Here is a 16,194-nt window from a genome sequence, read left to right as displayed (position 1 = left end):
CATACAGTATATACAAAATCTCAACATTACAATATCAAAAGAGATCATAATACAAATATTAATTTTTTCTTTCTATAAAAACCTGCATCTGTTATAAAATCGGCCAGCGTCTGTAGACTGGCTCCAAGCTTCAAGTCAGCCATAAGTTGTGAAAGGTGATATTTATAAATCGGGGTGTGAGGTTATTTTGAGAGACCTGCATGTGCCAAGCGTGTATAGGTTACTTATGTAAACTAATGCCTCCATGCCTGTAGTATGCAGTATTTGAAAGGAATTTTGTGTGCCTACATTTAAGAGTGTGTGTGCATTTGTGACTCTGATGTGCAATGATCGGTGTGCAGTTTAAATGCATGTGTGGGTGATAATGAGCTATTATTCTCATTCAGGGAATTTGTAATGCTTCCTCTCAATTTAAAAATCACTTTTTACCTCAACACATGTAAAGCGTTATCTAAACTTCTCCAACAAAATGCTATGCTTCATTTCCCCTTTACTGCCTTTAAGATACACCCAGAGGAGTGCATACACTAAAAATAATGAGCTGCACAGGTAATGCACCAAGTCTTATTTTTCCACAATTTGGCTGTGACAAAGATGAAAAAATCAAGATGCAGCAGCATTTCTCACTCCAGCAGTATAACATGAGTCCCAGTGTTGAATACTGGCAGTATCTGTGCTTGTGTGCTCAGCAGGCTACTGGAGTTTCATACAGCTGTGTGGTACGCATTCAGTCTGTTCCTCCAGCTCAGGGCAGGGGACACCAGCGTTGGCCGGCCGCAAGAGAATGTAGCGTGTGCGGTGGCGAACACCACCTTTAGAGCAGGGACCCAGACACAAACCCCAGGATGACCAGAGAGACACCTCACAGTCCAGTGGTGTTTCTGTGTTGAGTGGAGAGAGACATGAGAAAAGTATGTTTGAGTAAAGAATAAATGGCAGAGAAGGGAGCGTAACATTTTCTTGTAGCATCTGTAGATTTTGTGTAGAGGACACCTTTCTAAAGCAGGGTTTAAGGGCCAAAGTTTACCCACCATAACCTTTGATTTAACCAGCCAGATGAAAAAATGAACACGTATCTCCACTTATGTCATTTTGAAACTATGCTATGTATGTAGTGCGTTTGAATTATCAAGGCCAATAAAAGCGTGTAAAATACGTAATTCCTCTAACAAATACTGTGTAATACTGGCTGCCTGCAGGGCAGATGAAAATCCTCCTTCCTCTTTTGCTGAGGGCTGATTAGACAAGAAGCCGCAGTGAAGATCATGATCACGATGTGGCAGCTCCTCACTGTGTTTACCATTTTGACTAACAGTCAAAATGTAATAGATGGGCCTATACTGTTTATGTTATTACTGCTTTCTATCAAAGTGAGCAATAAGCATTATTGCATTCTTTGTGATGACTATACATGACTTACACTGGGCATTAAGTGAAAAATGAACAAAAAATATGTATAAAGTAACTGTATTCACAACCAGTTTTATATTCCTCTATTGATCTTGGCATTAAAGAGCATTAGAAAATAAAGAGGCACTCCACTGATTCTATACATTAAGTTCAATTTCATAGTGAGAGGTACTATTCAATCTTTAAGGACAGTTCTATAATGTCTTCTGTGGCTCTCGTGAGGACTTTTTAAAGTCTGACTGTGTTCAGACAGAAAACAATGTGAGTTTTAAAAGAGGCATAGTTGTCTACAAAGTCTAAAGAAGGATGTGATTAGATGTAAATTCACTCAAGATGGCACCAATTGATGTTAAGACACATCTGCATGAACTGAAGATGTATCACCTTGAGCAAAAAATCCATACTTATTCATGTTTTCCCCTCTCGTCTCTGTATGTGAGATGAGAGGGAAAAACAAAAGGAGAGAGACTGAAGAGAAATGACAATCAGAGGCTGAACACACGTAGTCTACCTCACAGGATTGGTGCGTATGTTGCCAGTTAGCTTACAGATAACGTATTTGCAGTCAATGCGTTGGCTGTTTGTGTCAAATCAAAACTGACTACACAGTGCAGCAGTCAAATTTGTGAAAAAGATGCAAGGCAAAAATTCGCTCGAGACAATAACCCTGGGCTTTGAGACTACAAAGCCTGCTGTGTTACCTTTAGTTTAATCAAGGTTTATTTTTTTCTAGTTAAAATGCCTGGGTAACACTGACTGAGAGTCCTGTGGTCTTACCTGAGAAATACTGAGGATTGATAGAGTTTGGCAGAATATGATTAGACATGGAGGTTTGACGGTCAGGTGATCTGCTCTGGCGCATGAGCTTTATGCTGGCGATTGGTGGAAGCTCCTTTAGTCTTGGGTAGTAGAAGGAGTTGGCCGGGTGGTTCGGCATCTGAGATGTGATCTGAAGGAGACAGAAAAGAACAGCATAATTCATCAGGAGAGCCAGCAGATTCTCAACAAAGGCTCAACTACACAATAGTCCACTTTAAAACACATGCTGGGCAGGGATAAATGGTTGATTATGTAAGAGGGGCCCTTTTTACTCAATTCACTTCAGGTCAGGCATGAGACCTGCCAAGCAATCACTTAAGTGGAGACAGCTAAGAATGACGTCTCGTTCACATGTGCTGCTAACCTATTTAAAGAATAAGATGAAGGATATCAACCTTGTCTTGTCTCACGTTGGGTCGAATGCATAAATGGCAAAGTAAATGAGTGAATGTAAGAAAAGTACGGGGGGGGGGGGGGGGGGGGGTGTTAGTACTTTTGAAGTTTGTGAACACAAGAGCTTAGTCACCTTTGTGATGTTTTCTTGGGGGATGGCAGGGAAGTTGGGAGAGGAGAAAGTGAATCCACTATCTGTCCCCGCGTCATAAGGCTGGAGGTCAATGGTCACTTCCTGTTTCCACTGGCTGCCCTCGCAAAGGTTGAGACTGTCCACACCAACAAACCAGTCAGGGCTGGGGATCATCTTCACCATCAGAGACAGCTGGTGACCAGAGAGAGAGGAAGCAAATGTTTCAACTTTACTGTCTAAAAGGGAAATGATGTTTAAGACAGACAACAGAGAGAGGTATTTTTTTAAACGCCCGATTAAAGACAGATGAAATATCCCCAACACATCTAAATGGTTTAAAACGTCAGCAACACTTAGTAACACTAGTATATAGAACAACTTTATTGTTAGACAAACGCATTTTGGCTTGTGGCCTTCATCAGGGTCATCATGAAACACATTGCAAACATCATTCAAATAGGGTAGGTATAAAACAGAGCAGAAATTTAAAAAAAAAAAAAATTTTTAAATCCTCAAATCATCCCACTATAGACCAGCATTACTTAATAAGATCAGTTATTTTATAAATCAAGAGCTGACCACTTCCGTAAGGTTGACACTACAGGATGATCAAAGCAATGATTTAATTTCTGTAGCCATTGAAAAGCCGCATCTCTTAATGTAATACAGACAGACAGACAGACAGACAGACAGACAGACAGACAGACAGACAGACAGACACCTGTCTTATGCAGAACTGCACTTTATTTTGCCCTACATTTGGCACTGATCTTAATCTTTCACATATACTCTTATATACTTCATACTTTTATTTTATACGGTATACAGTATATTGTTTTCTAAATATCATTGTTCTTATGTCATCTGTGATAATTATAAAGTTGTAGTTGAAGAATGCAATGAACTTGTTTTTTCTTCCTTACACATGATTATTGTTTTATACAGTAATTGCTGTATGTGAATATTGATATTGTATTTATGATTAGATGCTTTCTTCTCTGTCGTCCAAATTGTTACTGTAAGTGAAACTACCGTGAAAATGCAATATTTAAATCACAAGAAGACATTACAATCAACCCTATTTCAGTCATGGAGCAGGTAGAGTGATTTAAGCACATGTGAGATGATTATTTCAATGAAAGGTCTCGCTGCAGCATTCTGGACGAGTTTCAGTTTACGTACAGCTCTTTAGAGGAGAATAAGAATAGAACATAGATCTAGATTTAGCTCTTTTGATTACCCATCCTTGTCTGTAACATGAATACAATCCAGGACAATAAATGCAATGAGCATGACATCTCACACACATACTGTTGATGCCAGGATTTATAAACTGTGTAACCTATAAATGCAGGGACTGTGGAATTGCATATGTGCACATGAATGCACCCACTCAGTTTCCTGTGCTGGGTTAGCCTGTGTCTCCTGTGTGATGGATGTTTCCTGAGAACTGGTGACCTCATACCGGAAGTGGCCTGGGGGTCAGCACACGCTGATGTGGCAGACGCCCAGAAAAGAGCACATTTTGGCCTACCGATTTGTGGTCCGATATTTGAGGACCTGGGCTGAGCTGCTAAGAGCTTGGGTGAGGATGGGTGGGCTTGCATGGTTTTGGATAGCGAGGAAAGGGTGGGCTGGACTCAGATAGAGGGTTGGATGGAAGAGTGCTGGAGTAGAGATCAAACCAATTCACCAGGCCAAACAAACCACACGGGATAGGAGCTAGCTAGTGTCAGCATGACACATGGGGTCTGTTTCTTGCCTGTGACGCACAGTGAGAAACAGAGAGACCAAATCAGAAGCAGCTCTGTTGATTTTCAAAAATCTTCCTCTGATCCCCTTCTTCCTTCCTTCCTTTCTTCACTCCTCTGCTAACATCCCTCCCTACTCTTGTCCTCATCAGCCCCCTCTGAAACAGCGTTTTTTCCAAGAAGCTGTCCTGCTATATCCATTGGGCCACTCAGTAAGGATGTCTACTCAGGGGTATCCCTCGTCACTGGCTTGATCAGACTGTGGTGGTTTGCATTTTACAGGCCATTTTACAAGTATCTCTAGAGAACAGACAGTTACTCAAAGCTCCCATGATCCTTCTCACCTTTTCTCCATCATAGCAAATCTGCCACAGAGCCTGGAGAGAACAAACCGTCCTCAAAACATGCAACCCAGTCCAGTAGCACAAGTAGCTTAATGCACAGCTGTTGTCACATTTTCCTTGATCCTATAAAATATTGAGTCTTATAGAATAATGTCTATTAGGCCCATGATGGTATTTATTTGATGTTATCTGTTTTGAATTACACATCAAACAGCAATAGCAGGAGGCTTATGAATATGGAGATGGGACTCATATGTGTTTGTGATTTTATGGGCATTGTGTATGAATGTTTGATTGTGGGGAGGGAAAAAGGATGGGATTCATAAACGAGTGTGTGACAGATGCAGACAGACAAAAAAGCTGAATAACAGATTGAGCTATCAACAGATTCACATCATTCAGTTTGTTGTTGTCACGTTCTACAACAACACACAACTTTTTTTGCCTTACTGTCCACTGATCTATAAACAGACAGACCCGTTTAAAAGCAGCCACAGGCATCACGTACCTTGATGACAAGCCGTTAAGCTGCTGTCCATGGCAAGTACTTATGAAAGATGCCCTCCAACAGGTATGCTTATGATTTTTCAGGGCCCTTGGGTGCAGGCAGTGGAATAACCAATAAACAAATGTAGGTCACCAGACTTTCAGGCAGGCACACCTATTTCTAAAAACGCCCTTCCTCGTCACCTCTTTCCTTCTCAATCATCAGCTACATACCTAACACAGAAATGAATACTTTATTTCCCACTTAAACTCTGCAAAAGAGTATGACATTACTTTTTTCCACAGTACCTCATTCCTACCTCAAATCCTTTGACTTTGTTTAATCCCCTTGCCCCAAATTTAGCCCAATTCTCAAAAAAGAGTGCAGCCTTGACCTTTGCTCCAAGACTAACTCATTTTTGCACTGGTACCTTGTGGTCCAATGCTGAGCAAAGTTCTTCTTTAATTGAAAATGCAGCTATCAGTCCACCGTGAACTCCATACCGGAGTAATTGCAACAGCCCGAGCTTCGCTTTCTTGCCAAGAGTTAGATTAGGGGATGGATACTACTCTCATATCTGTATGCATGGCCGTAGCTACCATTGAGGACACCGAGGTCATGTCCTCGGTATTTTTTTCGTTTTGTTGTGAAGTGAAAATAGCCGATGAGACAATTATCCTTGCATCAACGGACCGTCACGCGACACGTACTTGCAGATACTGCTACCATGTCAAAACAAAAGTAGTCGGCTATAACCAGCGGCGGAGTGATTCCTTGAAATCCACCGGGAATTTTTTCACTGGCCCCCAGTATGTCCCAACTGGTTTCCAATTTAACTGGTTTCCTTACAGAACAGCTCCAGCTGTGTTGTGCTTCCGTCAGCAGATTCGTCACAAATTCACAAATATACACAGCATATTAGGCTACTGGAGATTTTTAAGTGCTCACTTTCAGAAAAAATATTCGCTGCAGTAGATGTAGTAGTGAACTGCGACTTGAAAATAGCCAGAAATATGTTTATGTCTACATTCGTGAATTGGACATGACCCGATTTTGCAAAGTGTTCATTCATTTGACCAGCCCTTTTCTCCCTTTCCCAGCAGGCCGTGCTTTATTCCACATTTTAAGAACAAACAAAGAAAATAATATATTGCAGTTATACTTTTTAAAGATACAACCATAGAAGTTGTAGAATACTGAAATAGGAGTTGATTTAAGTTGCAAAATTGGAAGTGATAAGAAAGAACTGGACCACAAGAGTGACCATGACTGAGAAATGCACAGCAAGAAAGTGGTATAAATACATCATGGATTACTTCTAACTATTATATGAGACGTGGTTTTCTTTTTGACCTCGGTATTTGAAAAATCCTGGCTACGGCCTTGTCTGTATGTTCAATATTAATGTTTACTGCCAGCAGAATGTTAGCCCAGCTTAAAGACTGGGAACAGGGAAGCTAGCTTCTGTCCAAAGGTAACAAATTCCACCTTCCAGCAAGCTCACCAATTAACGCGTTATATCTTGTTTGTTTGCAATGATTTCAGGAGGTAACTGTGCCGGGCCAAGAAATAGTCTCACACCTAAACCCCCAAAAAACAACAACTTCTTGTTTTAACATATATATATTTTCCTGTCTTTGTGTTAAGCTAAGCTAACCAGGCCCTGGCAGTAGCTTCATATTTACTGTACAAACATGAGAGCGATGTTGATCTTCTCATCCAACTCTCGACAAGAAAGTAAAAGTGCCTATTCCCGAAACGTCAAACTATTAATCTTAAAGGATGAGTTCAGATTCTTTTAGGTCTATCATAGACTTTGATACGTCTATGTACATTGAAAGAGTTCCTGACTGCTGTAATCCTTTCTCTTTTTACTCCAGTAAAGGATGGCAGAAAATGTACCCTCCTCATTCTGTGCAAAAATGCTTCCTAGCGTTCAGTCAAAGCTAATATGAGGCTTCAGCAGTTTGAAAAAGTCAAATCAAATGAGAATCTTCCAAGTTAGTCTTTTTAGTGCAATCGTCTCCCTTTGTGTTTCCACTCTCACTGAGCTGCAATGAAGAGACAGGAACACAAACAGGGAATTTTGTACTAAAAATATCCTCCGAAAATAACCACTCGGCTGTCTAACTTTGACTGCTCACATTAGCTTTGGCTGCACATCAGAATGCAGTTTTGCATGAAACAAAGACTGCCAATCACCATCTCATTCATTGTACTAATGCAAGGAGGAGATCACTTCAAGGCCAGTATGGAGAGGCAGGATTACAGCAACCACCAAACTCTCTCTTAACGTACATATGAGCATGAAAAAGTATTGCATTAAAATAAAATTAATATGATAGAGAAAATCTATGATCTACCCTTTGCAGTACAAGAACAGCTCAACAATTTTGGAAATATGCTTTTTTGCATTAAATTAGATGAGAAGATCAATACCACTCTTTATTTAAAATATGAAGCTGTACCCTGGAGTGGTGGGGAACTTAGCTCAGTATAACGCCTGAAAGAAGGGGGGAAACAGCTAGCATGGCTCTGTCCAAAGGTAACAAAACCTACTTACCGGGACATCATATCTTGTTTGTTTAATCAGTACAAAACCAATGTACGATATGAACAGATTAAACAAAAGATATAATGTGTAGTGAGAATAGGAGGTACTGGTAGGCTTAATTTGTTTTCTTTGGACAGAGTCAGGCAAGTATCTCTCAAATAGTCAAACTATTCAGAGCTTTTACAAAATGTCATCCTAGGCCCCTCTCCTGAGCTCCCAGAGGTCAGCGGGACAGGCAGTAGACAGATTGCAGACTGTGCAGGATGGATGTGGGCATTTGTGGCTGCCGGGCCTCAGTGCTTGGGCTAAACATAGTCTAACATTGGATAGTGGAAAGAAGTGGGGAAGTGTTTGGTCAGTGTGGATGGACGGCGTTGTGGAGATGCCCAGGTCACCAGATGATTGAATAGACGGTTTGTGAGACTTACTGTGTCTGAGCATGTGTGTGATTTTGTGAATGAGTACTACTTCCACTTAAGTTTTATTTGTACTGTACCTACCAGTGAGCTCCGGGGCTGCATGAGCAACTCAGTGGAGCTGTGCCCAATGCCATTAGGGATACCAGCTGTTCGGTACATGGCTCCAACCGTGCGTCTCTTTCTTGCCTCTTTGGCTGCCTTCATTAGCTCCACTGTCACCCCAATTTCAGCAAAGTTCTGCACCCCTACACTGGCTAGAGCTCCTTCCTCCCAAAGCCGAAAATGGCGATTATGGCTCACCGCTAAAAGAGAGAAAGGAAACACAAGAAAGAGGAGAAGACAGGAGTAAGATGCTTATTCACTGGAATGCATATCAATGTCAGTGAAGTACCACAGAACCTCAGCCAGATGGTGAGATCATTTCCACCATGGAGCCTCTATATATTTCTACGGCTGCCTCTTACTTCTTGCATTTAATCAGATAATTCAGAAAAAAATGCCCACACACGTCTTTGGCATTTCTGCATAGTTTTAGTTACATCTTTTCTCCATCTATTACTGATAAAACCAATACACAGAATGGAGTTGCCAGGAGTTAGGTCAAGATCTCAGAGTCGGCAGCCAGATGGAGGACAAAAACAAAGGTTGATTGATTCTTTTTTATACCCTTCAGGCCGACAGAACCATTTGTTTCACGTTCTCATATTTAGTTGATTTTGAAATCTGTTAAGAATCAAGAGTCATATTTAGGTTAAACTGTTGTACCGCAGGTCCTGGAGCTCCGTATTCAAACCCACAGAGCCACTGGCCCAGACCAGTGGTTTTAGGGGCAGAGTAAGGTTAGCCAGAAACAGGCTGACAAATGCTCTGATGGTTCTGCCTTACCTCACTTTTCAGAGCTGCATACAGACACACATACACAACCATGCACTTATATTTAAACACTTGTGACACATGTATTAACACACACACACACACACTGCACTGAGCCACACATACATTGTGCCCAGCACACTTCACACACTATCTTGTTTCTCCCCAAACTGCCATTACTTACGCACTTAATTGCATTTCCATTCTGACAAATTTCCCACAAGCGTCAAGACCTTGAAATTCGATAACGCATCACGTTTAAGCCCCACCAAGACGTTGAAGCCCACTTCCCGCCCTCTCTACTGCTCGTGTTTTTCTATGGCCATGACAAACTCCATCCCTTTTCCTTATTGCAGTGTCCTTGGTCCCTTGCCCCCTGGTCTCCACAATAAAGCAATACAAAACCATTGCAGGCCCCTAAACGCCTCGACAGATTACGCTTTTCTTTGTGCTGTGACAAACTCCATTTCCAGCTTTCTTTTTGTCAGTCCATTGAGGCCCTTGTGTTTTTCTTCTCCTGTGACAAAACCCATTCCTTATCCCCCTCCTGTCCACTGATTTCCCTGACACATTAAAGCCTTTATGGGTGTGTCTGAATCTCCGTTGCCTGGCTCTGTATGGAGTAAGTAGGCCATCATCCTCTGGCAGGGCAGAGGGGCACTGTTGGGAGAGTTGGAAACCAGACAGAGGCACAGTTACCTCAGACAGCGATGCACAAGAGTAGTATAACACACACATACATACGTGCACACACACAAACATCTGCCATCCATCCCATGCTCCATGGCGTGGAAAAAAAAAACAGAATAGAGGAACTGCAATCTTTTCTTCTATTCCTTCTTCCTGGCTCTGAGGTAAGTGGTCTGACCCCACCACCCCCCGAATATCATCACCCCCGTTCACCAACCCCAAAACCGACACTCCAGTCTTGACTGCCAACACTGCGGTAAACAAGTGGAAATGTGGGAAAGAATGAAGGATTGAGAGAAATAGAGAAATATTAAAGATAGGGCTGGACAGAAGTTAAAGAAACCCCATCTGGTAGCATTTAGATTGTCGTTTGTATTGCTGTCTGTGTCTCACTGCTTTGCTCATTATGATCTCTAACCTCCATGTATGTGTCTGTGTAAATATGTGGAAATATGTGCGTTTTTCTCCTTTTGAAAAGAAAACGCCATGACTGATAGAGGTCAAATAATATGCTCTGACTTCTCTCTGACATAACTCAACTGAATATCAAACAATGGTCAAACTGTACATATGAAGTGTGTAATTTTGTCACTTTCTCACCTATGAATTTGGACCACTGCGCAGGGGGCCGGAAGAGGGGATACTGCTTTGGGAAGGCCTGTGGGCTCCAGTGACCAGTAAAGACCAGTATGTAGGAGGCAGGACCCTTAGCTGTGCAGTCAGTCCCATTGAGCGGTTGCAGAGGCCCAGCAAAAGTGAGGCAAAGCTTTAAAAGCACAATGAGCAGCTGCTGCAGCCAACCACAGACCAGGTGCTCTGATGACATCATCTGAAAGAAACAGAGGAATGAAGAATGGTTGTGTAAGTGTTACTCACTCTCATGGTATGGATGTACTGTATCTAGTTTGCACATGGTCACGTTCTTTGTAGAAACACCAACAATGATAATCGTAAAAAAAATGCTGCTCCTCCTGAGTTTTCTGGAATACCATGAAATGTGTGGCACATTAAAACACAAAGCTCTAAGAAGTACTTTGGCATGTAATCCATATCCATCAGTAAACACATGAAAGGATCTCAACATGAATTTGTAGGAAACCAAACCCACACTATACTGGAAAATCAGTAGAAGGAGTGGAAATTCCTCCTCCTTTCGCTCATATCACAACTAATCCATTTTATCTAAGAACAAAGCTTGCTGAACCTGTTGACCCTGCAGTCTTCATTTAAAAAAATTCTCCTATTCTCCCAGGTAGGGCGTGTGTGTTGGTCCACAGCCAATCTGTGGCTACACTGCAAAACGGTTAACATTCGTCACTGTCGTGGTAATGTCTGTTACAGAAGGTGTCCTAAAATAAAACAACATGGATGACATCCCGAAGTATAGATGCAAATCCTGTCTGCTCCGATCTACTGACCTCACCGACTTACCATTCAATGACAAGGTGGAATGGGAAGGGGGCACGTGCATAATAAAACATATTTTCCTTCAGCCTCACACTGTAAGTCATCATGCAGTGAAAGTACCCACTTTGTGTTTTTATCTCTTCGTATATGTGCACCTGAGTATCTCTGGCATTGCTGTCAGCGGGTGTTTGTCTTTTTTTTTTACCATTCTCCAGGAGATGGATGTAAATCAGAGCCATGCTACTTGCCTCCCTGCACTCCTTCGCTCGAAACACACCTCCTCCCATCCATCTCTGCCCTTCCCCACCCAAATTCTCATCCCACCCCTTCCCTGCTGTCTATTTCCAGCCAGACAAACAAAACTACTTTACTGTGTGTGAGAATATGTGTGTATACTGCAACAACATCTCTGCCTTAATTTTCTCCAGAAAGTTAGTTCAGTTTAGTAGTGAAATGCCTTTTTGAATTTAAAGTACTGTGGACACTTTAACCTTTAGTACTTAAAGAAAATGTAGTGCACTGGAAAAGAAAAGGGATGTTATTTCGCCTATTTCCTTTTTTATTGGCAGGTGTTTTACCTTTGAGATGACGATTGTATGACTTGATGGCAGATTTCTATGGGTTACTGCATACTATAACTAAACCTCCAAGCAGCTGCAGAATGCAGACAGTTAAATTTGGGCAAGTCGACGGACACACAAACACGCATGCATGTACACGCAAACACTGATGCACACGCTTGCATGCGCGCACACGCGCACACACACACACACACACACACACACATACACACACACACACACACACACACACACACACACACACACACACACACACACACACACACACACACATACACACATACACAGCACTCATGTCCTGCTGCACATTGTCCCTGAAGTCTATTTCCAGAGGTCAGATAGTATTACTCTGCCAATATAGCTGCAAAACTCCAACTCTGACACTTTTCTGACCGCAGCCTTATATGTCAGGGAGTGTTTTATCAATTCCCCGTCTCCATTAAATGTATATTAACCACTGCACAGTTTAACAGCCGACCATAAAAATACCTTGAGTATAGAGACACACTGAGCCCAGCTTTGATCTCACTGCTCAGTCATCTGATCATCTCACTGACTGCAACTTTGCTGCTCTGCAGGAGGCAGATAAAGCTCCAGGTTGAGATGTTTTAGCTGCTCCAAAAAGTTACTTTCTTTTGAAAGAAAGACATAGTAATATTATTTTCAGGCTGACAATAAGCAGATTCTGATCTGCACTTGTGATTGAGCACTGTGGGTTAATGGAAGTTCAGCAGCTGGAGCTGGAGGTTTTTCACATTAGTGTGCGATCTTAACTGCTACTGTCCCGTCTGCTCCCTCTACTGTGTTTAGAATAGAAAAGGAGGTCAGTCCTGTCACAAGCTGTTGCAAAGATTTAGCTGTTTTTTTCCTCTGTATGTGTCAGTCACGCACGCATTTACGCACACATTCCAAGAAACGAAGATCAAACTTTTTTAACCAGGAATTCACAGAAAAAAATGTACTGGTGCGCACACTGAAAATGATCTTTCCTGTCTATATTGATTTGTTTTTGATGCACTATAGGGCCAATCTCAACAGTTAGTGGCTGTCATGTGATGTCTGTTGCTATAGCAATCATCACCTTTGGTTCAGTAGACCCTTCGACTTTCCTTCTGAACTTGTCACACTGACACTATAACACACTGAAAAGACATTTCTTGAATTCCCACACTGACACACTGAACTTTATCAGTCAGCACACAGACCAGCAACCAGCTGATGTCTGCTGGGAACACATACAGTACAGTAATAATAATAGACGGTATGGTATTTATTGATGCATTCGGCAAGAGGCACACTCTTATTTTCAGTCGACATAAATTTTACACTCATACACACACACGCACACACGCGCACGCTACAGACTTGATCTCATCAGTCAACACCGACAGATACACACACAGCAGTTTTCTGTCTTTTTTCAGGTATAAGACACAATAAAACGAGGGGATGTGGCGAGGAGCCAACCAGCGGCTGCCGCCCTGTGGGCACCTTCACTGTGTAATTACAGCAGACTCATGCAGAGATAATGCACACATTCACCTCAGCTCATATACACAGGCATGTGGGTATGCACGCACAAGTGCAGATTTGTGCACACAGCAGGCGGTACGTTCACTTTTAACAAGGGGAAGGCGGGGAGGTAATTTGCTGTTTTTTTCTGAGATAAGATTTTCTCAAAAATTTGTTGACTGGTGCTGAGTGACGGAAAAATGTGTTGTGAAAATAGATGCCTCACTTTGTCCTGAATTACCTTTTTTGTCCATTTATCCATATTTTGAACATGCTTGTACGTACAATTTCATCCTCACACATTTATTGTATGTACACCCAGACAGATTTACACACTCGGTCAGGTATGCATCACAACAGGAGGTCAGGAACTTGACTGTTTCTCATGCAGGCGGAGGGGAAATCATGACAGTGTAAGCAAGAGTTCAGAGAGGAGAGTGAGGTTAGGTTTTTTTGAAGTACTTAACTAAAACCACATTTTCAGCAGAAAGACCACAGTGATTGAATGCCTATACCTGTATATTGTATACAAATTTAAATGACAGCAGAGTAGCTACACATGTGCAAATATATGCAAAAGTGAACATAGATGTGTGATACATCAGCAAAATGAGACTTTCATTTGAAAAGATGCATTTCCAACCAAAAAAGACATCTGAACACATTATTGTTGCAATAAAACAAACAGCTTAAATTCAGCGGTAGAAACTAAATTTCCCTTTTTTGAGATACTTCTAGTTTACTTTACTTTACTCATTTGATTCTACTTTGTACTCTATTGCTTGTCAGAGGGAAAGAATGAACTTTTTACACATAACACTGACAGCTATAATTATTATTATTATATGATGAGTTTATGAAAAAACAATGCATTCCTATAGATTAAATCTTGTAAATGAGTTCATTAAACATTAAAATGCTATATACATGTTAATGTATTGATAATAATCCTCTAATAATATAACATGTAGAACTATATAACACCCTGAATTCTGCTGTTCTGAAAAAAAGAGTACTTTTACTTTTAAGTTTTAAATGCAGAGCAGAACAGATAATTTTACATTTTCAAACATCATCAAAAGACTAAGAAACTGCATCACTGGATCTGATGTGGCTGAAAAAGCCTTCACACTTGCGCTCTGTCTCTTTCTGTGCAGGGAATGAATGGAGGCTCAGTGTGTGTCCTACCTGTGTTGGATCAGTCAGTCAGTGACAGACAGAAGCTGCAGCAGGATCACAGTGTCGGGACCTCGGAGGAGGATACAGCTCCACTCACTTGTCTCCTCTCTTGCTCTCCACTGTAACCGGCTGTCTGGTGCAACCTTATCAGCCTTTATCCCTCTATCCTCTGTCTTTATCTCTCTTTCCAAATTTCTTCCCTCCTCCCTTCACTCTCTCATTGTATCTCCTCACGTTACCCTCCTCTCTCTCTCTCTCTCTCTCTCTCTCTCTCTCTCTCTCTCTCTCTCTCTCTCTCTCCTCTCTCTCTCTCTCTCTCTCTCTCTCTCTCTCTCTCTCTCTCTCTCTCTCTCTCTCTCTCTCTCTCTCTCTCTCTCTCTCTCTCGCTTCCTCCTCCCCCGCCTCCTCTTTTCTCCCCCTACCTCTCCTTGTATGGAAAGGCAGTTAACAGCCTCCACTCCTCTCCTCCGCTGCCCTTCTCTTCTCTCCCTCTATCTTTCTCTCCTCTGTCTCGCTCCCTTTCTCTCTCTAGTCTTTCAGTGGCTGTGTAAACTCAGCAACCTCAGTGCTGACAAGGTAATCAACACCACATTGGCCTCTCTTAACATACACCACTCAGCATTGTGTATTTTTCTTACCCAGTTCTTCAACTCCCACTTTCAAGAGTCGAGAGGTGTAGAGTTGCTGAATAATGGTAGCAAAATAGAGGAAGAAATGAGAATAGGGTTTCATATGCAACCTGGATAACAGACGAGTGGAGTCTGGACAGAAGCACAGACTTTTAATTCAGCAGTAATGTACTGATTGCACTTGCTGTGTATCAAAGAAGTTTTTAAATGGTTGCGGTCTTTTCCCTTTAAATAGGTCTGCGCGGTGGCAGATCCAGCTGTGATCTCAACCGAGGAACCCCTTTTTCTGAGGTCAGTGTGTCTGTGTGTGTGTGTGTGCGCATGCATGTTTGTCAGAGATGTGTGGTCACCAGTTCCCACAGCTGGTACACACATGGACAACGAGGGAGGCTTCTGTTACCAGCCACCACTCACTTATCAACGTGTCAAGGCGCAGACTAAACGAGACCGTGTGTATATCTTACAAACTTTTGTTACTTTCCTGAAATTTAGCCACGGTCATGATGTAACAAAGTGGTCAGCGTCTGGGTATGATTGATATTTAATTCAACAGTCTACTTTACACACACACGCATACCCTGGCTAGAGCTTAGATCTGCACTATCAATCCGACCACAAATGACCTGGCAAACATCAGCCAGATCTTTAAGACAACTTCACAAACTGCCAAGCCAAGACACGGCCACGTCACAGTATGGCTATGCTGCTAAAACTTCTGGGAATGAGGCGAGACAAAGAGGAGCAGACGGGAAAGAGGAGAAGTGGAGTTAGATATGGATCAGGTAACAATTTGACTGGACTGTAGTTATAATTGTTCAAATAAACAACAAAAAGGGTGCTCTCAATAGAGTGCAGACCTCCGCCAGTGTGTACAATCAAGATGGCGACGAAGATAACAAAAGCGGGGATTTTCCAAATCTCCTATCGTGCCTAATTTTAGTGGATCATAACATATTAGGTATGGAATCAATCAGCGGATACTACACGGTTCAACATGAGACCAAACATTTCTG

The 16,194-nt window shown here is 41.9% G+C and overlaps 1 protein-coding gene across 1 annotated transcript; it reads right to left on the bottom strand.

Annotated features, from left to right (window-relative positions):
• Nucleotides 1-94: 94 nt before the first annotated feature.
• spon2a (spondin 2a, extracellular matrix protein) lies at nucleotides 95-14,678 on the bottom strand. The gene is made up of 6 exons (XM_062425940.1): nucleotides 14,562-14,678; nucleotides 10,474-10,702; nucleotides 8,392-8,612; nucleotides 2,756-2,947; nucleotides 2,188-2,359; nucleotides 95-881 (listed from the first exon to the last, which is right to left on the bottom strand). The coding sequence occupies exons 2-6, from the start codon at nucleotides 10,700-10,702 to the stop codon at nucleotides 694-696; spliced, it is 1,002 nt and encodes a 333-aa protein (XP_062281924.1). The 5' UTR covers nucleotides 14,562-14,678; the 3' UTR covers nucleotides 95-693.
• Between the last annotated feature and the right edge of the window lie 1,516 nt (nucleotides 14,679-16,194).

The sequence above is a fragment of the Scomber scombrus genome, chromosome 9, assembly GCF_963691925.1.
Source record: "Scomber scombrus chromosome 9, fScoSco1.1, whole genome shotgun sequence".
In the NCBI taxonomy this organism is placed as follows: Eukaryota; Metazoa; Chordata; class Actinopteri; order Scombriformes; family Scombridae; genus Scomber; species Scomber scombrus.
This window is presented reverse-complemented; position numbering and strand designations above follow the sequence as displayed.

Coding starts and splice junctions, on each gene's coding strand:
- spon2a (XM_062425940.1), bottom strand. CDS start 10,702: ATGATGTCATCAGAGCACCTGGTCTGTGGTTGGCTGCAGCAGCTGCTC. Junction 8,613..10,473: donor GCAGTGGTCCAAATTCATAG/GTGAGAAAGTGA, acceptor TCTCTCTTTTAG/CGGTGAGCCATAATCGCCAT. Junction 2,360..2,755: donor CCCAAGAAAACATCACAAAG/GTGACTAAGCTC, acceptor TGTCTCCTTCAG/ATCACATCTCAGATGCCGAA.